Raw genomic sequence first — 26,215 nt, forward strand, 5'->3', positions numbered from 1 at the left:
ATAAGGCTGTAAAGAGCTGGGTCTCTGAAGTAAAGAACTGATCATCTGGGAGCAGAGGAGTGAGCCTCAGAGGGTCAGTTTCAATGTCAACTTGGCTCATTTAATCACTCTCTTGTCCATAGTGGTTTTAATTTCTCTTATTTGAAATTTTAAACTTTTTCCCACTTTTGGAGGTGCTGTTTCTAAGAAAACATGGTTTGCAATGCTGAGGGGAGGGTGCGTTTCCAAGGTTTACATGTCTCTCTTTTAATTTCAAGCTGCATATTTATATAACATTTAGTCATTAGGTTTAGGCTTTATCCCAAGTGTGTGGGCTTATTGAATAATAGCCAGTGATGACCTTTGTGGATTTCTAGTAAGAAAATAGTCATCCAGATGCCTAAACCACCACTATTATGAAATATAGATAACTAGTATATGTGTAATCCAGAATCCTGAACTTAGGTTAAGTTAATTAACTATGACTAGGAGGTGGGAAATACGTGGTCATATAGCAGTTCATGAGAAAAAGAAATTCAGTATGAGTGAGTATGATATTTTAGCCTCCTCCCCACAGAAAAATGTAATATGATCTTAGTATTCATTCATCCATTCATACTTTAAACAACAATCACTAAGATTCTGCCAAAGCACCATGCCATGAAAGAAGTCTGGTTTTTAGAACAAGGAACCTTGTGCCTTGGTCAGACAACACTTGGATAATTCTGTCCAATCAAATTTAGGTACCACATTTTTGAAGGGATATTAATAAACTGGAATATGTCCAGAGAGGAGAGTGAGCAGAACAGTGACAAGAGTAGGTACCCCAAACCAAGGTATACAAGCATTAGTTGAAGGAACTGGAGGTGTGTAGCCTAGAAAAGAAAAGAGCTGGCAGAGGTTGGGGTAGGGAAGAGGGGATGAAATCATCACCTCCTTCAGATATTTGAAGGCTTATCATATGAAAGAAGGTTGTTCTCTGTGGCTCCAGAAGACAAAGCTAAGATGACTGGGTAGACATTACAAGAAGGTAGATTTGGACTCAATATAAAGAAGGAAGTCTTAACTATCAGAACTGTCTGAACAAAGGGCATGAGTTGCTCTGAAAAATAATGAATTCTGTAGAACTCATATCTGATTGCTTACTGCCTCAGAGAGGGAGAGGGGAGTGAGGGAAGGAGGGGTAAAAATTAGAACCCCAAACTATTCATAAATTTAAAATAGAAAAGTAATGAATTCCTTGTCACTGAATATTTTCAAGAAAAGGTGTGATGACTACATGTCGAGGATGTCAGGAAGATTCATTTGAGCTTCTGGTAGAGTTTGGATGTCAGAATTCCCTTCTGACTCTAACCCCCTGTAATTCTAGGAACATTTTTTATACTAGATGATCTTCAAAGTCTTTTTGGATTGAACAGAACATGCCGTCTCCATTTTCCATGTTAGATAAACATAAGAGCATGTTACTGTGATTAGGGGAAAACTGTTGACATAGCCAGGATGAGGATGTAAGCATGCCGCTAGTCACACAGTTAATAAAGACTCATCGACCATACAAGACTTCTAAGCTTTTCTCCCTGTTGATTGTGGTCTTGTTCTCCGGCTGCTTTTCAGTGTGGCAACATGGCTAGAGAAGGGCTGAGGGTGCTGGTGGTTGCAAAGAAGTCTCTGACGGAAGAGCAATATCAAGACTTTGAGGTAAGAGATTTTATGATGTGAAATGGATGATTGGCACACCAAGACCTGAAAGCAGTGGGGAGAAGCTTCTGTTTGAGGACATCGAGTGACTGTGTAGTTGAGTGTTGGTGGTCATTCTTGAAGAGGACCAATGACATCACAGTTGGTTCGAAGGACACAAATGTGGAGTCCTTGAGTGACAATTCCTAAAGAAACATTGAAAATAAACACATGAGGGGCAGCTAGGTGGCATGGTGGATCAAGTACTGGGCCTACATGCAAGAGGACCTGAGTTCAAATCCAGCCTTAGACACTTGACGCTTACTAGCTGTGTGACCCTGAGCAAGTCACGTAACCCTCATTGCCAGAGAGAGAGAGAGAGAGAGAGAGAGAAATAATGGAATTTGGCAGACTAATTGGAATGGGTCACACCTATCCTATCCTGAGTGACATATGCTGCTGATGTCAGCAGCAGAAGCCACTCTCTGATCAAGTTTGAAGGACTACCCTTTTTGGGGGAGGGAGAGTAAACGCTCACTGAGGGAAGCTCACTCTCTTTCCGGTCCGGTGAGCTGGTGGGAGCGGATGGGAAAGAGGTTTTTCCTGCTGATATCAGCAGCATACGTCACTCAGGACAGGCTAGGTTTGACCCATTCCAGTCAGTCTACCAAATTCCATTATTTTACCAGAGAGAGAGAGAGAGAGAGAGAGAGAGAGAGAGAGAGAGAGAGAGAGAGAGAGAGAGAGAGAGAGAGAGAGAGAGAGAGAGAGAATATGAGAATAGACACATGAAATTTTCCTAACAGAAATCATGTCTCAGCAGCACTCTTTGTAGCTAAAGATGCAGGAAGTAGAACATGTAATTGGTCTTCTTGGTTGAACACAGACTCAAAAGGCTCTAGCTCTGTGGTTCTTTATGATGCTTTTATGCAGACAACCTTATATGTAACGCTGTGAAAGAGCTCCAACAGTTGTTAGGATTAAAGCAACCAGATCTTTTTCATGATACTCCATGATAACCCTGTTACAGAATCTTGTGCCTTACTCCCATGGGATTGAGAAGGTCAACTTCAGGTGAATCAGTGGGCATATCTTTTGTTTCCCCCTGAGGCACGCTATGTTCAAGCGAAGCTCAGTGTTCATGACCGTTCCCTCAAAGTGGCGACTGTTATTGAGAGTCTGGAAATGGAGATGGAGCTGCTTTGCCTGACTGGTGTGGAAGATCAGCTGCAGACAGATGTGCGACCCACCTTGGAAACCTTGAGGAATGCAGGCATCAAGGTAAGGCCAGAAGAATACTAGAGAACAGATTCTGAGCCCATGACTTCTATTACTCACAAATAACCATTTCTACCCAATTTAATTCAACCGAGATTTATTAAGCATGAATATGTATAGAACACTGTTCTAGACACTGGGAAGATTTAAAAACACAAAAAAAGCCCCAATACACTCTCTGTACTTAAGGATTTGACAGTCTGGTAGTGAAGATATGGGCAGCTGGGTGGCACACGGAATAGTGGGCTGGTCCTGGAGTCAGGAAGACTGTTTTTCCTTCACTCAAATCTTGCCTCAGACACTTACTAACTGTGTGTTCCTGGGAAAGTCACTTAATCCTGTTTGCCTCAGTTTCCTTATCTGTAAAATGAGCTGAAGAGGGAAATGGCAATCGACTTCAGTATCCTTGTTGAGAAAATCTGAAATGGGGTCACAAAGAGTTGGATGTGACTAAAATGATCCAATAACAACAAAAAAGTAGAAATATGATAGGCACCCAAAGGGCTAGAATACAAAATAGAATGTAGCAATTCAATTCAGCAATTCAGTCATTATTTCTTTTTTTGTTTGTTTGTTTGTTTGTTTTTGTTTTTTGGTGAGGCAATTGGGGTTAAGTGACTTGCCCAGGGTCACACAGGTAGTAAGTGTCAAGTGTCTGAGGCTGGATTTGAACTCAGGTCTTCCTAAATCCAGGGCCAGTGCTCTATCCACTGCGCCACCTACCTGCCCCTCAGTCATTATTTCTTAAGTGTGTACTACTACATATAACATGTTGTACTTGAAGGTATGAAGAGACAAACAAACCATTCCTTGGAGTGGACTAATGTAGTATGTATAGTATATAGAATGCTAAATGTGGAGTCAAGAAGGCATAGGTTAAATCCTGCCAATGACACTTAATAGCTGTGTAACCCTAGGGAAGTCACTTAATGTCTCTCTGCCTCATTATATCATCTGCAAAATGGGGACAATAATAACATGTACCTTCCAGTATTGTGAGAATCAAATGAGATATAAAGCACTTTGTAAACCTTAAAACACTATGTAAATAGTTATTATACTATGAAAAGAAATAGGATAGGGAATGATGGGAGACAGAGGATAGGTCCAGATAAAGTAGTCTAGGAAAATTTGAGAATGGAGAAAACTTTTTGGCTGAGGGAGCAGGAATCAGGGAAGGCTACTGAGTTTAGCTTTGAAGGAAGCAAGATATTTTCACATATGTGCTGGCAAATGTTAAATATTTGACTCTGAAAAAAAAATTATACATGATACACTTTTAAGTTTCATTGCATTATTAACATTTTCTCTATCACTTTCTTAAGTTTAGACAATCAATAAAACAATAAATACTTGGTTTATAGTGTTTGCTGATTTCTGAGGTGCCATTGCTCACCTTAGAGTTTAACAATCACCTCTCTGATATGAGCCGGCTCCAGTATATTCCTGGATATTTTTTATTTATGTCCTTGCCCCCAGTATGGAACACTGTATACAGGAGGTGCCTAACAAATGATTGTAGTTGATTTGTGAGTCCTGGGTGTTTTGTAGCTCTAGCCTAAGGAACAACTTCAAATATTTAAAAATATCCAGCAGAGGGAGTCTGGGGTCAAGTCTGTGAGTAACAGACATTCTGAGAATCTTGTGGTTGTGGATACTTATAGCCTCTGACAAGCAAATATTTTACCACCCATTTCCATACAGAAACAGGAGAATGATAAAGACTGAAGATTAAAACAGGGTTCACAGCATCCAGTCCATTGCCACTTTCCTCCTTTGTCCTGCACTGGCAATGAGGGCTGGTGGCATGGTATGGTGGAAAGAGCATTGGTTCTTTTAGAGTCAAACCACTGGGTCCAAGTCCCCACTTGGCCACTTTTTACCTCTGTGACCTTGGGCAAGTCACTTACTTCCTCTGGGCCTTGGTTCCCTAATCTGTAAAAGGTGAGGGTTGGAGGAGATGACCTCCAAATTCTCAGCACCAAGTCTAAGATCCCATGATCTTTAGATGTAGGCTGGTATTCATTCCCATGGGACTTGGGTGAAAGAAGACCCATATAACCCTTAAATTCATTCCAGGGACACCAAATCATGCGAGTTGGAGTCAAGTCACGACCTTCAGTGGAGCTCAGTAGCCATTTATTTGTCTTCGCATGTGTCTGTGAATGTGTGCGTACATGTTTCCATATTAGCTAAATTCCACTGCTAACCTTCAGCCCGCCAATTAAGTTTATTGCGAGAAAATAGCTGAAAAAATCCCATTTTCATAAAATCAGACTGACTGTCCATTCATTATAATTTAGCAAGCCATAGAAGCTGCTGAATTTTAGTACATAAAACTTGGCAGTGACGGATCTACCAGTTAGCTCTCCTCTCCCAAATTGATACCAGATCGAGCTTTCTCATCCAGCTTCCCCCGGGTGATTCCTTCATGACTGGTACTGTACTGCTGAGAGGAGACCTTTTATAGGAAGGCTAAATGGAAGCCAGGGAACAGCAGGAGAGTTTTTCTCCTTTTGCCCCAAGGTGGATTGGTGAGCAAACTGGTTAATGATGGGGATCCAAGGCCCTGACCTCTGAACACCGGCATGGCGAGACGTCTTTCTTCTAATTAGTTATGCTTTCAGCAGCTTGAGAGCCCTTTCCTCTGTGGCAGATGGCAGTCCCTCAGTGCCCGAGTAGAGGGCCTTCATAAGATGCTATGGCCACAGAAGGGTATCATGCGGTGGCAGGTCCTCTGGTGTTGGTCCTTCAACAGCAGAGCCATAGGCTTGCCAGGCTATCTTGGAAACCCTTTCAGTTTCGTGCAGCCTTACAGAGTTTATGATCTTTGGACACAGCCTTCAAGAATCTAGGGTCGCTTCCCATGGCCCAGTGAGGTGTCAGAGGGTGACTTTAGCGGGGGGCATGATAGTAGACTGTTTGACAGAGACCTTGGTGTGGCATTGTCTTTATGTATCACTCTCACAAGTGACTCGGGCCAGCCTCAGAAAGCTGCCAAGGAAGCCAGATTTGTTTATATTCATGCCAGGGACGCAAATGGTGTGTGTTGGAGTCAAGACAAGCCTTTCAGTGGAGCTCAGCAGCCATTTGTATTTGCATGTGTCTGTGAATGTGTGTGTACTTGTTCAATTTTAAGTAAGTTCCATTGTTAACCTTCAGTCCACAAATTAAGTTTATTATGAGAAAATTGCCAAAGAAATCCTATTTTGCCCCATTCCCGTCTTTTTGCTTTTTGCCCTCTCTTGTTTCATCTCCCCTGTGGCCCCATATATCTGACCTTATCTCTGCTTCATCTGAACTGTTTTGTATTCTTTCTCCTAGGTCCAAAGGGCAGCAGTAGTTTAATCAAATAATCTAATTTTTATTTTCACTTGTTAATATGTGGAGTTGTGAGAATCAAATGAGATATAAAGCACTTTGTAAACCTTAAAACGCTATGTAAATATTATTAGCTACTGTTATTATACTATGAAAAGAAATAGGGTAGGGAGTGATGGGAGACAAAGGATAGCTCCAGATAAAGTGGTCTAGGCCTAACCTAGGCCATAGCAGCAAATATATCTATATGTCTTTAAAATTTGGCCCTTCACAAGAACCTTATGAGGCACAGATAAGTATTATTCATTTTGCGGGTGAGAAAACCGAGGCTCAGAGAGAGGTGACTTGCTTAAGCAGACAGCTACTAAGTGGTGGGTCCAAGTTTTCTGTTTCCAGGCCCAATGCTACCTCCACTCCAACAAGCTGGGAGACTCAAGGTTTTTTGTTTTTTTTCCAAAAGGTTGTTAAAGAATGATGTTGAAGGTTATTTCTGATATGGTGGCAGGGGATGTAGAGGAATCATTTTTTGGACAGTCAGGCCTTTTCACCATAACCTCTCCTCCCTGCCTTGACAGTATGAACCATAAAAATGGCCTACTTGTTAACACGGGGCTATCCCTGCAGACAAACAATCCTTATTACGGGAAACTCCCCCGCTCCCAGACTCGAGAACTGGGGCATCTCCTGCGGTGAAGCCTTTTCAAACAGCATGTTCTGAAGCAGGCAAATTGAATAGATCAGTTTTAGCTTAGTCTTCTTGGAAACTCAGCTGACGCAGGCAGCCTCAAAAACGAACTAACGTGAGTCCTTTCTGTGTTTTAATTTCAGGTTTGGATGCTGACGGGGGACAAACTGGAGACAGCCACATGTACAGCCAAGAATGCACATCTGGTAACCAGGAACCAGGACATCCATATTTTTAGATTGGTGAGTGTTCTCTGTGTTAAGACTATGCAGAGTGTGGTAAGTGTGGCCTTCTCCAGAGCATATGCTGAATCTCCTGGTTGGGGGAGGTGGGGTGTTAGGAGTTAGGGAAGGGAGTTAAGGAGGATTAGCGAGGGCTACTAATGGGGCAGCTTGGTGATGCAATGGATAGAGTCCTGGTCCTGGAGTCAGGAGGACCTGAGTTCAAATCTGGCTTCAGACACTTAATAGCTAGGTAACCTTGGGCAAGTCACTTAATGTTGTTTGCCTCAGTTTCCTCATCTCTAAAATGAGCTGGAGAAGGAAATGGCAAAACACTCCAGTATCTTTGCCAAGAAAACCTCAAATGGGCTCATAAAGAGTTGGATGCAACTATTCGACGTGCCTCTCTACCCCCCACCCCTGGAAAAAAAGAAAGCTAGAGGACTAGGGAGTAGAACACTTGGCATAGTTGGCTGAAGTGGAATTAAGTGGTGCCTGGAACTAGGAGTTGGATTAAAGGTAAAGGATTTTTATCCTTTCACAGGGTTAAGAGTAGCTTTGTAGTTAGGTTACAAGGTATTTTTTTCAATATAGCCTTATAAGGCAGACTGTGAAAGTTTTATTCCCTGTTTTAGACATGAAGAAATTGAGGATTATAGAGTTGAAGTAAGTGAGCCATGGTTACATGGCTAGTGAGTATCAATGCTAGGGTCCACAACCATATCTTCTGACTCCAACTACTGACTTCTACTATACCATGATGCTTTTCTCCCTTCCCTCTCCTCCCCTCCCCTCCCCTCCTTTTCTTTCTCTTTCTTTCTATTTCTCCCTCTCCTTCCTATCCTTCTTTCTGTACACATGCACATAAGCATCTAGAGAGAGTATTTTAACCTGTTGCCCAGGGGTCCCTCTCTCTACAAGGGGCTCTGACTCTGGAATCCCATGGACTCGGTTCATGTCAAGGGGGCCTGATCCCAAGGAGAAGGGTCAGTCTTCTCTCTGGTTCTCTGGCTCATTGCCCCTATCCTAAAGTACCCCTGGGAAACCTCTAAACTAAAACTTAGGTACAGTTCATGCCCAGAGCCTCTCCCAGAGTAGATAACAGGATCTTTTCTAGGAAAGGTACTCTGTGATATGATCATGAGACATACTGCAGCAATTTTAAACACAAAAGACTCATAAGCTGGCATTAATAAATGCAGAAATGAAAAGCAACAACCCATCAATGCACACACTCTCCTATCAAGAACTGCTGAAACATATTTCAGTTCTCTCAGACTAGCATGTCTGAGCAGTGTACAAGGCTTGGATCTCTCTGCCAGCCATGGCTTGTCCTGGTCCTTCAGTTGCAGCATCAGTCTGGCAGTGGTTCTCTCCCTCCTCTGAGAAATAGTGCTGATGTGGGTATTGGCCATGACATTACCACCAGCACTTGTCAATGCCCATTTAGCAGGGTCACTGGTTACTAGCCTAAACATGTACACATATACGGGCTTTCTTTTTTCTCAGAATAGATTAGGGATAGGAAATGGATCTCTGATTTTTATTTATCTATCTATCTATCTATCTATCTATCTATCTATCTATCTATCTATCTATCTATCTATCTATCTATTTATTTATTTTAAAGTAAGGCAATTGGGGTTAAGTGACTTGCCCAAGGTCACACAGCTAGTAAGTGTCAAGTGTCTGAGGTCGGATTTGAACTCAGGTACTCCTGACTCCAGGGCCGGTGCTCTATCCACTGTGCCACCTAGCCGCCCCTAGGATCTCTGATTTTATTGATAGAGGGAGCTTCTGGGTAAGGAACCCCCGACCCCTGCCAATGTTGGCTGGCACCTTCTTGGCAACTTGGAGTCTTAGAAAGCTCCCTCTCTGGCTTTCTTTAAGTCCCCGCCAAAATCATACCATCTATGGGAAGCCTTCTTTAACCCTCTTAATTTCAGTACCTTCCCTAGGATAATTGTTTCCTATTTTTCCTGTGTATAGCTTGCTTTGTATAAACTTTTTTGCATGTTGTCTCCCCCATTAGACTATGAGCTTCTTGAGGGCAGGGTTTATCTTTTTGTATCCCTAAAGCTTAGCAGAGGGCTTGGCACATGGTGGGCACTTGATGAATGCTTATTGATTGATTGATTGATTAGAACACTTAAAAGTGAAATGGCTTGGCCAGAGTCACACAGCCAGTGTGTAGTAGAAACTGGATTTGAACCCAAGTTTTCCTGGCTCCAAGGCCAGCTCTCTATCCACTAGGCCATGCTGCATTTCCATTTAGAGAATCTATGGTTCTTATAGAATAATAGAATTGCAAAAATTAGAAGGACCTTGAAGTCAAAGGGTGTCTGATTGAAGCCACTTCTCTTAGTATGAGATCAGAAAGGTGGCTATGCAGCCTCTGCTTGAAGGCCTCTGATGACAGGGAACTGCCTATAGTGTTAGATGTGGGAACTGATCTGCATGCAGATGGCAGGATACTAGGATTTGGAACTAGAATAGACAGGCTTATCCCCTCATAGGCTTAGCGGTGTGGTGATAATGAGAAACTCTAGATTGGTGATGCATATTGGAATTAGCAGGGAGTTAGTTACCTAGAGAGGTAATGAGCAGAGAAAACAACCTGACCTTTGGGTCAAGAAAATCTGCATTTCAGGTCCTACCTCTGACCCATACTGGCCCTGCACGACTAGGGGCAAATCCCATTGAAGTCTTGGGATCTCGTGGCTAAATTAATTGGCATTCTTCATCAGTGGAAGGGTTTTCTCCCAGGGATTTCTCCACACTGATGAAATCACAGATGTGGATTCTCTACCCCTGCAGAGACCCAGTGAAATTTCCTCTACACCACAAGGGTAGGCTTTCTGGTGCTAAAAACTTGGCTTTGAATTAAGAAGGCAGAATAAAGCAAATTTGTACTTGAGCAGAGATTTGCAAATCCTCTTTAATTGAGTCAGGGTCCACAGTCCTGAGTTTGGAGTTACTCCCAATGTTTTCCTGTAGTAGTTCCTTTGGGAACTAGATACTCTTATCTGTAAATGTGCTCTGAATCCTCTGTAACCTGAGGAAGGTAAACTTTTAACAATGATATATGGGCAGCTAGGTGGTACAGTGGATAAAGCACTGGCCTTGGATTCAGGAGGACCTGAGTTCAAATCCAGCCTCAGACACTTGACACTTACTAGCTGTGTGACCCTGGGCAAGTCTCTTTACCCTCATTGCCTTACAAAAAAACCCAAACAAACAAACAAACAAACAAAACCCAAAAGCAATTAATGAAATAAAACAGCATACCATATATAGAAAGCATTTCCTGATCCCCCTAGGGTTTAGTGCCTTATTTGTCAGCAAATTATTGTGGCTATAAATATATGTTAATATGTGCAAACCCATCCTCATTATTCTAGGAGAATGTAAGCTCTTTGAGGGCAGGTGCTGGACTTTTGCCCTTTTTTTTCCTTTTTCTTTTTTAACTTTCTTTGTATCTCTAGCACCCAGCACAATGCTGTGTTGGATTGATGGATAACCTACCTGTACACTGCATTTCAGATTTACAAGGCATTTTGCATAAATTACATCATGTGAAACTTAAAACAAACCTGTGAGGTATATAATTAGGATATCATCATTCCCACTTTCCACATGAGGAAACCAAGGCCCAGAGAACTTGCCAAGGGACTAACCAAGGGTCCCATAGTTCATAAATAAAAGTTCTGGAACTCAAACCCAGGTCTTTATGATTCCAGCACCAGTTAGTTCTTTGCCCGTGACACAATGCTGCTTCCTCCTGCTTTTTCTTAGGTTTGGGGTAACTGGAACCTGTAAGAAAATGGATCTCAAGGTCCACTTGTTCTCATGCACATTTTGCACAGGTAGTTTTATTTAGAATCTTGTCCCTTTAAAAAACGGGAGAAAAAGGGAAAAGTTGGAAATCATCCCTGGCTTTGCAGGGATGGTTTGAGTTGGGGCTTTGTTGTAGCTACTGTACTCAAGCACTGGGTATCTCAAGCTAAATTATTTCATCAGCTACTTCTGTGGAGCATTGCTCTTCCCCCTTTTTTATTCATTTCCAGGTGACTAACCGAGGAGAAGCACATTTGGAGCTGAATGCGTTCCGTAGGAAACATGACTGTGCCCTGGTGATCTCTGGTGATTCCCTGGAGGTAGGCTCAGGAATCTTTGGGAATAACAAAGGCCAAGTGATGGGAATATAATCGGTGGTCCTGGTTTTGTTGTGAACTGCATGTGAGAGATAACCTTGCTTCTGCTGTTCCATATTCTCCTACCTCAGGTGTGTCTGAAATATTATGAGTATGAGTTCATGGAGCTGGCCTGCCAGTGTCCGGCAGTGGTTTGCTGTCGCTGTGCCCCCACCCAGAAAGCCCAGATTGTGCGCCTGCTCCAGGAACGGACAGGAAAACTCACCTGTGCAGTAGGTAGGAATCTTTAAGTCTTTGGCTTCGACCCCAGTCAGTTCCTTTTATCTGAGGAGGCAGCATGGTGTATTCAGGCCACTTAGAGCCCAGCTCTATGATTATTAACTGTGAATCTTGTGGCAGCTTGCTTTATTTTCTCATTCAACAAACATCTGATAGGCACTTAAGGTATACAAAGGGGTATACCTGGTGGTGAGGAAATTGCAATTTAAAACAAGAAACAATTCCTACCCTCATGGAATTTAGTCTAGTAAGGAGATAAGATATCAACAAAGATAATAATAATATCTGGATTTTCCATGACAGGTACATTAGAGCTACAGAATAAAACTAAAAATAAGACAATGTGTCTGGTTTAAGGGAAAAGATGGTGTGTTGGGAGGAAGTCGGGCAAAGAGGAAATCAGAGAGAACATCTTGAAGAATCACCTCACTTCTAAAGCCTTGGTTTTCACATCTGCAAAATAAGGATGATAATATTTGTACTATTTACCTCAAAGACTTATTTTAAAAGAAAGTGCTTTTAGGAGTTGTAAAGCATTAGAGAAATACATACATTGCTATTATTATTCCCAGAATTTTGCTGTTCAAGTTCTTAAGGTTGGTGGGATAATGATACCAAGGATACCAAACCATTTAGAGGACTATCAGATCCCCCCAATTCACTGGTTAATGGACAGAGTTCATGCCTTGAAATCCAAATACTTTTTTAGCATCCAAATTTTCATCCCCTCAATTTCGTATTTTACTGCTTAAGTATTTCCCTTTATGAAGAAGAATTTTGTTCTGCTTGTGCTTTAGGTTAAGCAGCCTCGTAAGAACATTTACAAATTGCTGATTTGTAGTTCCCAGGCTTATGTTTTTACTTAGTGGAGAGCACTGGGTCCACATTTTGAATAAGGCCCCTTATTGATAGCTAGGGGCAGCTAGGCAGTACAATAGATGGAGAGCTGACCTCTGGATCAGGAAGCCTTGAGTTCAAATTCTGTCTCATATGCTTAATAGCTGTGTGACTGTGGGCAAGTCACTTAACCTCTCTTAGACTCAATTCCTCACCTGTAAAATGGTAATAATAGCAGCACCAACCTCACGGGGTTGTTATAAGGATCAGATAAGTTAATATATGCAAAACACAACATAAAGTGTCATATAAGGATTAGTTGTTTTTATTGTTATGGGTGTGAGAGCCCTGTTTCTGACCATCCCCAAATTGACATCTTTTGTTTCTGTTTGGCTTGCAGGTGATGGAGGCAATGACGTGAGCATGATCCAGGAATCTGATTGTGGTGTAGGGGTAGAAGGAAAGGTGAGTGAGTGAATAAAAGAAGAGAGGGTTTTTTGGTTTGGTTGTTCATTGAGTCTTTTTTTTTTTCTCTTTTTTTTCTTAGTGAGGCAATTGGGGTTAAGTGACTTGCCCAGGGTCACACAGCTAGTAAGTGTTAAGTGTCTGAGGACAGATTTGAACTCAATGACTCCTGACTCCAGGGCCGGTGCTCTATCCACTGCACCACCTAGCTGCCCCCATTGAATCTTTCTGGAGCTCATTTGGCAAGGTCTTAAGAATAGGATTGCTAATAATCATGTGTTCTGTATCAGGGCTTCTAAACTTTTTCCATTCGTGATCCTTTTTCGCCTGAGAAATTTTTACGCAACCCTGGGCATATAGGTATATAAAAGAGGTATACATAAACATTTTTCTATTGTCAAATTTTTCATGACCCCCCACATTCAGTTTAAGAACTTAGGTTCTATACAACCTGAGAGATAATGCGATGTGGCACTAATAAATAGGGCAGTAGCTGTGATAGGTCACTAGACTTTAAGTCAGAAAAACCTGAGTTCAAATCTTGTTGCAGAAACTTACTGTGTGATCCTGGGAAAGTCCCTTAACTTCCCCGTGCCTCAGTTTCCTCATCTGAAAATTGAGGAAGTTAGACTTAATACCCTCTAAGGTCCCTTCCAGCTCTAGAATCTCTGATGCTATAATCTTGATCCCTTTACCCATTTTTTCTTCTTTTAAAAAATTTTCCAATAAGCATTTATTTATTTATCTATTCATCTATTCACTTATTCACTCATTTATTTATCTATTAATTAATTAATTTGTTTACCCATTTATTTATTTATTTGTCCATTTAGCTATCCATTCATTCTTTTTTTTTTAAAGAATTTTTTTTGGAGGGGGAGGCAATCAGGGTTAAGTGACTTGCCCAGGATCATACAGCTAGTAAGTGTCTGAGGTCAGATTTGAACTCAGTTCCTCCTGACTCCAGGGCCAGTGTTCTATCCACTGTGCCACCTAGATGCACCTTTTTTTCTTCTTAAGTTTGATTTAAAAATCCATTTGGAACAAAAATTACATATGAAAACTTAAGCTTCTGCTCTTTACAGTTTCTTTTTTTTTTAAAAATGTATAATTTTGGCATAATGTATAGACAGTTTCTGGTTTATGAGTCAGGAGTAACTGGATTGAAGTCTATCTTGTGACACATACTATATGACCCTGAATGAGTCATTAACCTGCTGCTCTGAGGTTATAAACTGCAGAATAAATGAATATATTGGTAAAAAGGAATATCTGCAGTTGGAAGATCCTTATTCCTGTGAAATCCCTGGTCTGATCTAAAGTATTAATTTTCCTAAAGAAGTATGAGAACAGCTACAGTGTTTATGTCTTTACCATCTTCTAAAATTTTTGGTTCTTAATTTTTTCAGATTTTTATTGCTAGTCATTATTATCATCATTATCATTAATAACATAATTATTGCTTATGTCAGTGTTCGTTTGTATACTTATTGTTAGTTTGATTCTGCTTTGCAAGAGGCAACATGACAGTGGGTTGAGAGCTGATCTTGGAGTCAGGAGAACATGGGTTCAAGTCCTACCTCTGTCCCAAACTGACTGTATGACCCTGGGCTAGTCACTTAACTTGTCAATGTGCCAGGCAGCTCTCTAAGACTAAGTTGCAGAGAAGTTACTATCTTGCATTGGCAGTAGGAGTTTCTTCACCCAGCAGTCATCAGTGAAATTGCAGGTCTACTCTCTATCCAGATTCTTTACACAAGTTTATATAAACATTTCCATATTTCTTTGTATTATTCATATTTTCTATTTCTTATGGTATAATGGTTCATATTCCATTCATGCACTACAGTTTTCTCAGTCAATCCTGAATTGTTGAGCTCATGGATTATTTCCATTTTCCTATAATGAATAATCCTAAGAATATTTTCATACAGCTAGACCTTTTTTTTTCTTTGCTGATAACAACCTACAGGTAGGCATAGTCCTGTTAGTGAGATTGCTAGGTCAAAGGGCAAGAAGGGTTTTATATATGAGAAGAGCTTATTTTTCCTTTGGGAAAAAATCAAGCTAACTCACAAGGTATTGATTTTTTTTTTTTAAAGCATTATCCTTAGAGGATGTGGTACATTCACTACAGGTCTGGGGTTGGCTTAACCACTTAACATTTATTGCTGTCTCTAGTTATCTTCCCCCAAATTGTAATTGACTTGTAATTCAGAATGTTTTTATTTAAATTACCTCTGGTTCTTAAGCTGAACTTCCAAGTTGGACCACCTACCATGTGTAGCTTGAAACCAAAGAACTAGAGTTTCTTCATTGAAGTCCCTCAAAGGTTCCAAAGAATGTCTTGTTTTTTCAATTAAAAAAAAAGTTTTTACCCTGACCTCTTGTACTCTAATGGTGCTCAATTTCATTGGATTTTAGGAAGGAAAACAAGCATCTCTTGCTGCAGATTTCTCTGTCACTCAATTTAAACATCTGGGCCGGTTACTTATGGTTCATGGAAGGAACAGTTACAAACGCTCAGCCGCCCTCAGTCAATTTGTTATCCACAGAAGCCTCTGTATCAGCACCATGCAGGTAAACAAAATGTTGGGGCCTTCTTGTATGTATCTTGGACACCAGACATACTTCATAAGATATTTTGAGTGAATGATTGACTTAAGTAGGGGCTGCCGATTTGTAAGTATTAAGGATGTCATGTGAAGTACTAACTGGCTGAAAGGCTTTGTTTTTAGACCTAGCCACAGACTAGTCTGTGAAAGGTGGGCCACTAAGGGAGGAAATTTTTCAGTCCCAGCAATTCACAAAGATAAAGGAGTTACAAACTGTGTTCCTGGAGGAGGAGCACTCATACCAACACAGAGACTATTTCATGAATCTGTTTGCCTGTGCATTGGGTGAGAACCATAGAACGCATCATGTAAGGGTCACGTCTGATACAAAGGCCCACTGATACATCCAACAAATAGCCACATGGTGGGTCAGTGGAATCCTGAACTTAAAGTCAGGAAGAGGGGCAGCTAGGTGGCACAGTGGATAAAGCACTGGCCCTGGATTCAAGAGGACCTGAGTTCAAATTTAGCCTCAGACACTTGACACTTACTAGCTGTGTGACCCAGGGCAAGTCACTTAACCCTTATTGCCCGCAAAAAAAAAAAAAAAAGTCCGGAAGACCTGAATTTGAATTGCACCTTAGGTACCCTGGGCAAGTTACATAACTCCAGTTTCCTGTTTCTTTATCTGTACAATGGGAATAATAATGGCATTGACCTTATGGGGTTGTTGGGAGGGTCAAATGAGATAATATATAATCACTGCAGTTATCTAACTTGGCTTTCAAGCCCTATAGCAGGGTCAGTCCAAGGGGGAAAGCCAACACTTGAAGAGAGTCACCAAACTCTAGGAGCTTAGCACTGGACTTCCTTTGGAGACCAACCCAAAGTCTGTTGTTGTTTAGTTTTTTTGTAAATTTAGATAGAAATATCCATGGCTAGCTGGGGAAAAAATAGGGGACTGGCAGTTACTAGGCCTCAGATCTATTCTGACCAGTGTATAGCTTCTGGATGGCGGGTAAAACAATTATCTTCTGGAGAACTTCACCTTTTAAAGGAGAATATTATTGCTTGCATTACCCATTATAAAGGATAAAATTAAATTATGGGTTTGTAGAACACTTTGAAACAGTATAAACATGAGGTGACATTATGATTTATAATTATGTCCTTATATGAATATTGTATCATACTTCAAAATGGAAAGCCAGTAGTTTTACCTAATGTATGTGCATATTTCATAAGTATCCATCAGGTTTGTTAATATTTTGGTTAGTGTTCATTGATGGTAGCTTTTATTTTTGTAATGTTCACAAAACATTATACACATACACATATACATAAGTGTATACATGTAAATACCCATGTGTGTATATATGTATCCATATGTGTATCCATACATATACAGACATGTGTATACATACACATATATTATGTCTATACATATATGTGAATATATAAATATAAGTAAAAGTATGTACGTATAGCATTTTTCTCCCAATAACTCTGTGGGATAGTGTGGATTTTATTAACCCAATTTTACTGAAGAGAAAACTAAGGCTCAGTTTGTGACTTGCCCTGGGTCATACAGCTAGGAGCTATCAAAGCAAGGACTCAAGTCTAGGTCCTCTGTTTCCCACTCTATGATCTCTCCACTGTACTATATTGTCTCTCATCCATTTATTTGGAGGTGAGGTGCGGGAAGAGAGGAAGTCAGAATGGGGAACCCTCAAATTCATTTTCATCAAAATTCTCCAAATCCAAACAGCTGGTTTGGTTAGTCATACCCAGATCTGTGCTTTTAATTTACATTAACTTAAGCATCGAGCTGGACAAAGCTATGTTTTTAATCATTTGGAAATTAATCTGTCATCACTGGATGCACGTAGAGAATCTTGGCTTGATGAACTTAATTCTCCATTGTCCATATGTTTTAAGAATTCATGCAAAAAATAGTTTTTTGAGACACGGGACAGAGAATTGCCTTTTCTTCCATATGCATAATAGAACATTAATAGCTGGTAACTGTATTAAGGTAACTTTATGGGTATTCAGCATCAGGGTATAAATAAATTCTCCATTAATTGAATTTCATAGTGACTTGCTTAAAAATCAGTCAGTAATGAGGGACAACTAGGATAGATCACTGGCCCTGGAGTTGGGAGGACCTGAGTTGAAATTTGTCATCAGACATTTACTAGCTCTGTGACCCTGGGCAAGTCATCTAACCCCAATAACCTCAAAAAAACCCCAAAACAAAACCCCAGACCCCAAGCCCAAACAAACAAACAAAAATCAGTGGTGGGCATTGGTTTTGGAAGACATAGATGTAATATTTTCATTTTCAGATGAGCAAAACCATTTTAGAGACAAGGCCTAGACTTTTTTGTAACATAATTTAATGTAAACTTAGAATTTTTCTTCATAGAATCATAGGATCCTTAGGGTCTAAAGCTGAGGGAAACCTCAGAAGCCCACTAGGCCAAGTGATCAATCAACAAGTATTTGTTAAATGCTTAACATGTGGAATGATGGGTAAAGAGCTGGCCTTGAAGCCAAAAAGATACAAGTTCGAGACACATACCGTCTGTGTGACCTTTAACCTCCCACTGCTCTAGGCTTTAAGTTGCCAAGAGGGAACTGACATGCTTTGATGGAGGGAATTTCCATATTTGGGAGTTCCATATATGAGTGAAATCATAGTTCGAGTCCATATGTATGTACCATGTGCTATGCTTTGTGCTGAGAAGTGGGAATGCAAACAAAAAAGCAAAAACTGGCTTAAATTCAAGGAGCTTCCATCATAATGAGAAACTGAGGCTCAGGGAGGGTGAGCTACTTGCCCAAGGTCATACAGGTATTGTCAGAGGTAGGGTTTGGACCTCTGATTCCAAATCCAATGCCCTTCACTGTATGGTATTGACCTTTGGTTAAAGCACATTCCTATAGAGGGAGGAAGAGACTGTGGTACAGAGGGAAGGATTGTGGCTGACAACTGGTAGGTTAGTTCCTACATGGTTGAATCTGTGTGTCTCATCTCTCTGTCTCTGTCTCTATCTCTTACACACACAAATTCACAGAGACAGACAGACACATATGAATGGATTTGTCCTTTCTTGAAAGTGGGATATTTTTGATTTAGGGCCATCCCTTAGAACAAAGTCCCAGCCTTTCTCTTAATCAGTGCCTCAGGTGACAACGCTCTTTGGACTGTCTTTGATTTGGCAGGACAATTTACAACTAAGAATTAGCTCCCCCAAGTACAGCTAGAGAAGTAATTGATCTCACTGGCGCTGATTTGTATCCTTCTTGCTGAGTTATTACCATCAGTAGCCAATAATTTCCAAAGCAGGAAACGGATGGGTTTAAATCAGGCGATATCTGATCATGTGAGGGGATTGGAAGCAGGTTTTCATGTGTGACTCTTTTTCTTTTTCTGTCACAGGCTGTTTTCTCCTCAGTGTTTTACTTTGCCTCTGTACCCCTTTATCAAGGATTTCTCATCATTGGGTAAGTTCAGCATTATTTAAAGAAATGCTTAGAGAAGAAATTTTTCTTTTTGGAATCTGGTTACAAGGGAAGCATTTCCCCAAGGGGAAACAATCATTTTGCAAAGGCCTTTCAGTGCCCACATTATTTGTTTGTTTGTTTGTTTGGTTTTTTTTTTGGTGAGGCAATTGGGGTTAAGTGACTTGCCTAGGGTCACACAGCTAGTAAGTGTTAAGTGTCTGAGGTCAGATTTTAACTCAGGTCCTCCTGAATCCAGGGCCAGTGCTCTATCCACTGTGCCACCTAGCTGCCCCGCCCACATTATTTTGTATTTATGTCTGTTGTCACTTGGCCTGGCTATTAATGATTGGAAATGCAATTGAACATGCCGTTGAAATAAGTTCTTTTTTTTTTTTTTTTTGGGCAGGGTAATGAGGGTTAAGTGACTTGCCCAGGGTCACACAGCTAATAAGTGTCAAGTGACTGAGGCTGGATTTGAACTCAGGTCCTCCTGAATCCAGAGCTGGTGCTTTATCCACTGTACCACTTAGCTGCCCCCGAAATAAGTTCTTAAACCTCATGATTTTAACCTAGCTTCAAAAGTGTTTTTGTAGGGGCAGCTAGGTGGTGCAGTGGATAGAGCACCGACCCTGGAGTCAGGAGTACCTGAGTTCAAATCCGACCTCAGACACTTAACACTTACTAGCTGTGTGACCCTTGGCAAGTCACTTAACCCCAATTGCCTCACTAAAAAAAAAAAAAAGAAAAAGAAAAGTGTTTTTCTAGCTTTTATTCTTTCATTGGTATTACCTGGGGATGAAGAAAGGACTGTTGCCCCATTAAGGATCCAGGCTAATTGCATACTAAGTTGGCAGCAAAAGCAAAACCCTAATTTAATATCCTCAATGTCTGTGGGATTTCTGGGGAGAAAATGACACTAGGATCAGATAAGTGCTTCCAAAAGCATAGCAACTACCCTAGTGAGGGTAAGTAGGTTGTGGTAAGTAGGTTCCTAAGAAGTAAGGTAGGAGCTTCCAACAATAATGTCCAGAATCCCAAGTCAATCAGGGCTTCAGCTATGCAGGATAGCTTCTACAAGGAGCCTCCATCATACTGTTGATATAAGGGCATTCTAATCCATCTTCTTAATTTCGGGGTTTCAAAGATGTAAGCAAGTAAGCACACTCCTACCATCTTATATTGCTGCCACCAGACTCTACCATATTCCTGACCTGGGAGGACTTTAGTTACTTACTAAAATGTAATGGATATTGCATCACAGCTTTTTACCTGACTGGAGACTGTATTCATATCCTTGCCTTTACACAGTGTGTAAATAGTTCTTGGATTCTCTAGTACTGAATAATTTAAAAGCAGGTACTGGGAAATAGGTTGCAGAGGTTTGAGATCACATATATCCTTTTTTTTCTTTTTTTGTGGGGCAGTGAGGGTTAAGTGACTTGCCCAGGGTCACCCAGCTAGAAAGTGTCAAGTGTTTGAGGCTGGATTTGAACTCAGGTCCTCCTGAATCCAGGGCCAGTGCTTTATCTTCTGTGCCACTAGCTGCCCCACACAGACATCCTTTTTCAGGGGAATCCTAGGAGTCTGTCTTATAGAAGAGAGGATTCCAGATATTTTTGCTTATGGGATAGATTGTACATTAGACAAGTGAGTTTTTTGATTCTTCTTAGTTTTGCAGCCCAATTTGGAAGGAATGAAATTTTCATACGATTGGGAAGTTAAAAAAATATGTTGGGAGCAGCTAGGTGGCACATTGGATAAAGCACTGGCCCTGGATTCAGGAGGACCTGAGTTCAAATCCAGCCTCAGACTCTTGACACTTACTAGCTTTGTGACCCTGGGCAAGTCACTTAACCCTCATTGCCCCATGCCAAAAAAAAAAAAAATGTTTGGGGTGATGGTCAGCAAATGGTGTACCAAATGGGAAATAGAACCTGGATTCTAGTAGCTTTCATATTAAGCAGACTGTCAACTGGATTGCTTTTTATTCCTTTCTGTATAATGCTGGGTTATAATTTGTGATTTGTCTTAATTTCTAGATATTCTACCATTTATACCATGTTTCCTGTATTCTCTCTGGTCTTGGACAAAGATGTCAAGTCTGAAGTTGCTATGCTGTATCCAGAACTCTACAAGGACCTCCTTAAGGTTCACCAAGAACTTTCTCTATTTTCCAAGAGCATTCTATAAAGGCTTTTGTGTGTTTTCTGAGAAGACTGGGTGGTAACCAGTCCTTAATTACAGAAGGGTAGATTTATACCTGAAGTCTGATGCTGATACCTTTCAAGGTTAATTTCCCTAGTGCCTTTTTTTTTTTTAAAAGGTATTTGGTAAAGATAGGCAGAACTTGTCTCTTATACTTGTCTTAGTTAATGGATAAATATTTCCTTGTGGTAAAATTAAGGAAGATGGCAGTTAATTGGTTTTGTATATAACTCTCTCTAATTTCTTTTACTTAGGGACGGCCATTGTCCTACAAGACCTTCTTAATATGGGTTTTGATAAGTGTCTATCAGGGTAAGGAAGTGAATTTTTTTGCCCTTTTTGCTTTCTTTGTGGTATGTCAAATGGAGGCAACATGGTGTCTGTTTGCTGTGGTGGAAATGAAGTGATGCTCCGTATGATTAAGTAGCCATCATGAGGCATAATGTTGTATTATGATGGGGGAATTTCTTCTTACACTGTTGTTACAGATCCTTGCAAATATTAGATGAAAGTCAAGAACAAGAGAGGTATTGGATTTTGCTTATGTACCATTTGTCAGGCATTCAACCATGGTGTTGGCTTAGTATAGTGAAAGCCACCAGCATGCTGGTCTTGGGGTCAGACAAGCAGAATTCCAGTTCTGACTCTGACACTTATTAACTCTATCACCCTAGGCAACTTGTTTGACTCCTTTCTGAGCCTCAGATTCTCCAGCTGTGCTAGGGAATGGTGATACCCACACTACCTGCCTCACTAAGTTCTTGTGCAGAAAGTGCTTTGTGAACCAGAAATGGGAATTATCCTCATCATCATTTACTCAGAGATGACTAATTTTTTTTTTTAGCAACAAACATTTATTTTATTTTCCATTTACATGTAAGGGTAGTTTTCAACATTCATTTTCATAAGATTTAGAGTTCCAAATTTTTCTCCCTCCCTCCCTCCCTCCCTTTCCTCTCCCCTCCACAAGATTGCAATCAGGTTTTATATGTACAATCCTCAAGTGTTCTTTTTATCAGTTCTTACTATAGGGGTGCATAGTAAGCTTCCTCATTAGTTCCTTGGGATTGTCTTGGATCATTGAACTGCTGAGAGTAGTTAAGTCATTCACAATTGCTCATTGAACAATACTGCTGTCACTACGCACAATGTCCTCTCAGCTCTGCTCACTTCACTAGACATCAATGTTCATTAGTCTTTCAAGGTTTTTTGGGGATCATCCTGTTTGTCATTTCCTGTAGCACAAGACCATTTCACTACCATCATATAACACAGCTTTTTCCATCATTCCTCATTTGATGGACATTCCCTTGATTCTCAGTTCTTAGCCTCCACCAAGAGTTGCTATAAATATTTTTTGTACAATTTTTCCCCCTTTTCTCTTTTTCATGATTACTATTGTTAACTGTTTCCCTTCCATCCTATTCCCTTCCCCATGATATTTATTCCATTATCCATCTTCTTTCATCCTATCACTCTTCAAAAGGGATTTGCTTCTGTCTATCCCTCCCCCACTCTGCCCTTCCTTCTTTTGCCCCTCTCTCTTTATCCCCTTCCCCTCCTATTTTCCTGCAGGGTTAGAGAGATTACTCCACTCAATTGAGTGTGTACATTATTCCCTCCTTGAGCCAATTCTAAGGAGATTGAGGTCTTTTAGTCAATTTTGATGAGTGTTAGGCTCATTTACTGCCCAGATTAAATAGATTACTCCACCCAGTTGGGTGTGTCTGTTAGTCCCTTGAGGGACTTGAGGCAGCTCTGATGAGTTTAAGATCTTTGAGCCTTTTCTGAGTGTAAAATTAATTTACTGCTCTGCTTCTCTCCCATCTCTTCCCCCACTCCATAAGCCTTTTCCTGTTACTTTCATGTAGGATTTCACTTCTGCCCTTCCCCCTCCCCCAGTGAATTCCCTTCACCCCTCAATTTAACTCTAAAGATGTTATCATCTAGCTAAGTGACACAGTGGAGAAATCATCCCCCCTGGATCCAGGGGAATCCCAGCCAAAACCCGGCCTCAGACACAAGACAGTCACCCACTGTATGACCCCAGGTATGTTCCCCAGCTCCAATTTTTTTTTTTTATGGTTTTCAAGGGTCTTGTATTTGAAAGTCAAATTTGCCATTCAGTTCAGGTCTTTTCATCACAAATATCCAAAAGTCTTCTTTTTCATTAAAGTCCCATTTTTTCTGCTGAAAGATAATGCTTAGTTTTGCTGGGTAGGTGATTCTTGGTTGTAATCCCATTTCCTTTGCCCTTTGGAATATCATATTCCATGCCCTCCAGTCCTTTAATGTAGAAGCTGCTAGATCTCGTGCTATCCTGACTGGGGCTCTACAGTACTTGAATTCTTTCTTTTTGGCAGCTTGCAATATTTTCTCCTTGACCTGAGAGCTCTGGAACTTGGCTATAATATTCCTAGGAGTTTTCTTTTTTGGGATCTCTTTCTGGAGGTGATCAGTGGATTCTTTCAATTTCTATTTTAGCTTCTTCTTCTAGAACTTCAGGGCAATTTTTCCCTGAGAATATCTTGGAAGATGGTGTCTAAGCTCTTTCCTTGATCATGGTTTTCAGGTAGACCAATAATTTTTTCAGATTATCTCTCCTGGACCTATTTTCCAGGTCAGCAGTTTTTCCCAGAAGATATTTCACATTGCCCTCTATTTTTTTATACATTTGGATTTGCTTTATTGTGTCTTGGTTTCTCATAAAGTCACTGGCTTCCATTTGTTCAATCCTAATTCTTAGGCAATTATTTTCATCAGAGAGCTTTTGTACCTCCTTTTCCATTTGACTTTTCAAGCTGTTGACTTTTTTCTCATGTCTTTCCTGCATCACCCTCATTTCTCTTTCCATTTTTTCCTCTACCTCTCTAATTTTATCTTCAAAGTCCTTTTTGAGCACCTCTATGGTCTGAGACCAATTTGTATTTTTCTTGGAAGCTTTAGATATAGGGGCCCTGATGTTGACATCTTCCTCTGAGGGTGCCCCTTGGTCTTCCTTGTTATTGAAGAAGCTTTCTATGGTCCTTACCTTTCTCTGTCGGCTCATCTTGCCTTTCTTTTACTAGACTTTTAGCTCCTTAAAGTGGGGCACTGTTTCCAGGCTGCAGTATCCCAAGCTTAAGAAGTCCCAGGTGGTATGATTTAAGGAGAATCAGGTTCTTCCCTCGCCCGGCCTGTTTCCTGGTCCTAGATGACCCCAGACCGACTTGCTAATCCAGCAGCTTTGTGTGTTGTCGTTGTTAGCTCCAATGAGCCTGTGTCCCTCCCCCACCTGGGCCACTGCTCCCCAAGCCTACCTCCTGGTTCTCAGCAGGGGTGTAAAATCCAAGTTCTGCCTTAGCACCAGCAGAGACCCCTGTAGTCTCTCCCCTGCCCAGGGCTCAGCTCACTCTCCAGACTGTGAGCTTAGTTCCAGACGACACTGGTGCTTCAGCTGATTCAGAGGCTCTGGGGGTCTCCTTCTCTGGTGAGGACTTCCTGAGACTGGATCTGTGTCAGGGTGACTGTGGGGTTGGGCCCAACTCCTGTATCAGCACAGCAGCTCCCTCCTTCTGACCTTCCAAGCTGTTCTTGGTTAGAAGATGATTTCAGCACATTCTTCTGTGAGTTTTGCTGCTCTGGGCATTTTCCTATGGTGTCATTTGGATATTTTTTGGAGTGATTGTGTCATGAGTTCGGGAGCTCACTGCCTTTCCTTTGCCATCTTGGCTCCCCATAGCATCTTATACAGACCCTTCTAGTATTTTACTACCATCCTATGGTTTAGACTCCACCCAAGTATGGCAAGAATTTCGAAGAGTCCCTGTTAATGTGGTGATGGAGAATTTCAGGAAGTACCAGCATTTCTCCTGCTTCTCTGACCCCCAGAGAGGACTATTTAAAAATTTGTAGATTTTTTTTTTTTGGTTTTTATATCACCTTTATTTCTAAATATTTTCCTTCCTCCTCTGCTATCCAACAAACCAACCCTTCTAACAAAGAAACATAAAGGAAGGGGGAGGGGGAAAGCAGGTCACCAAGTTCAACCAAGAAATCAACTGAGTCATTGATATTGTTTGCATATTCTACACCCATAGTTCCCCCATTTCTGCAAAGAATAGAGGAGGGAGGTGCATTTTTCTCATATCTACTTTAGGAACAAACTTCTAAGTCATAATAATTACATAGCATTCAGTTTCCACTTAAAAAAAAATTCCATTTCCATTGTTGTAGTAAATGTGTAGATTGTTTTCTTGCTTCTGTATTATTTTCTTGCTTCTATAATACTTTACCGTGTAATAGTTATATGTGTGTGCTATAACGGAAAGGTATTGCTGTTAATAATAATCCTCCTTATCTTTATATGACCAGTATGACTCAGTCATTGATTATTATGCTGAGCTGCTTAGTTGTTCAAGTAGTGAAGTCGTTGACACTTCTTTTTTTCAGCCACTTATTTTAGTTGTTAGAAAGCACTGCTCATTAACTGCCACTATCAGTTCCACTTTCCTTTTTAAATCACAACATTGAATATGTACATGAAGCAAAATGAATGACCTATAGGTCAAGGATATGGAATTTAATGAATGTGAAAACTTTTCACTAGTACCGATCATAGTCTATCTATAACTTCATTCAGTGGTTCTCAAAATGTGTTCAAGACCTTTATAGGGGATCTGCAAGGTCAAAACTATTTTCATAAGGATACTATAATGTTTTAATTTCTAATATGGTAATGTATATAGCTACAACCCACATAAACACAAACTTGGGGGAAAGGTTTGCTATAATTTTTAAGAGTATAGAGATATCCTGAGACTAAAGAAGTTTGAGAACTCTTCCTCTGGCTGATGAATTTTAGGCTATTAAAGAGTTGCCGAGGCTCAAAGTTTAACAGTTTGCCATTTTGGTCACACAATAAGTTTCAGAGGACAGAGTTGAATATAGGTCTTCCTGACTCTTGGTCCAACACAATAGTCACCATGCCATATTGTACCGTAAGACAAATACATGTTTGCATTAAAACTCTTGGGTGGTGCCAAGTTATACTGGGGAGGGTAACCCATT

The 26,215-nt window shown here is 40.7% G+C and overlaps 1 protein-coding gene across 2 annotated transcripts in view; it reads left to right on the forward strand.

Annotated features, from left to right (window-relative positions):
* Positions 1-26,215, forward strand: part of ATP9A (ATPase phospholipid transporting 9A (putative)) — a 166,361-nt gene that overhangs the window by 135,028 nt on the left and 5,118 nt on the right. For both annotated transcript variants that reach the window (XM_043982746.1, XM_043982747.1), the window contains 10 exons: positions 1,594-1,677; positions 2,767-2,937; positions 7,084-7,182; positions 11,229-11,318; positions 11,447-11,591; positions 12,832-12,896; positions 15,321-15,476; positions 18,897-18,961; positions 21,001-21,109; positions 21,421-21,478. In XM_043982746.1, coding sequence (XP_043838681.1) covers positions 1,594-1,677; positions 2,767-2,937; positions 7,084-7,182; positions 11,229-11,318; positions 11,447-11,591; positions 12,832-12,896; positions 15,321-15,476; positions 18,897-18,961; positions 21,001-21,109; positions 21,421-21,478 — 1,042 coding nt within the window. The remainder of the gene's footprint in view (positions 1-1,593; positions 1,678-2,766; positions 2,938-7,083; positions 7,183-11,228; positions 11,319-11,446; positions 11,592-12,831; positions 12,897-15,320; positions 15,477-18,896; positions 18,962-21,000; positions 21,110-21,420; positions 21,479-26,215) is intronic.

Source organism: Dromiciops gliroides, chromosome 2, assembly GCF_019393635.1.
Source record: "Dromiciops gliroides isolate mDroGli1 chromosome 2, mDroGli1.pri, whole genome shotgun sequence".
NCBI classification, from domain to species: domain Eukaryota; kingdom Metazoa; phylum Chordata; class Mammalia; order Microbiotheria; family Microbiotheriidae; genus Dromiciops; species Dromiciops gliroides.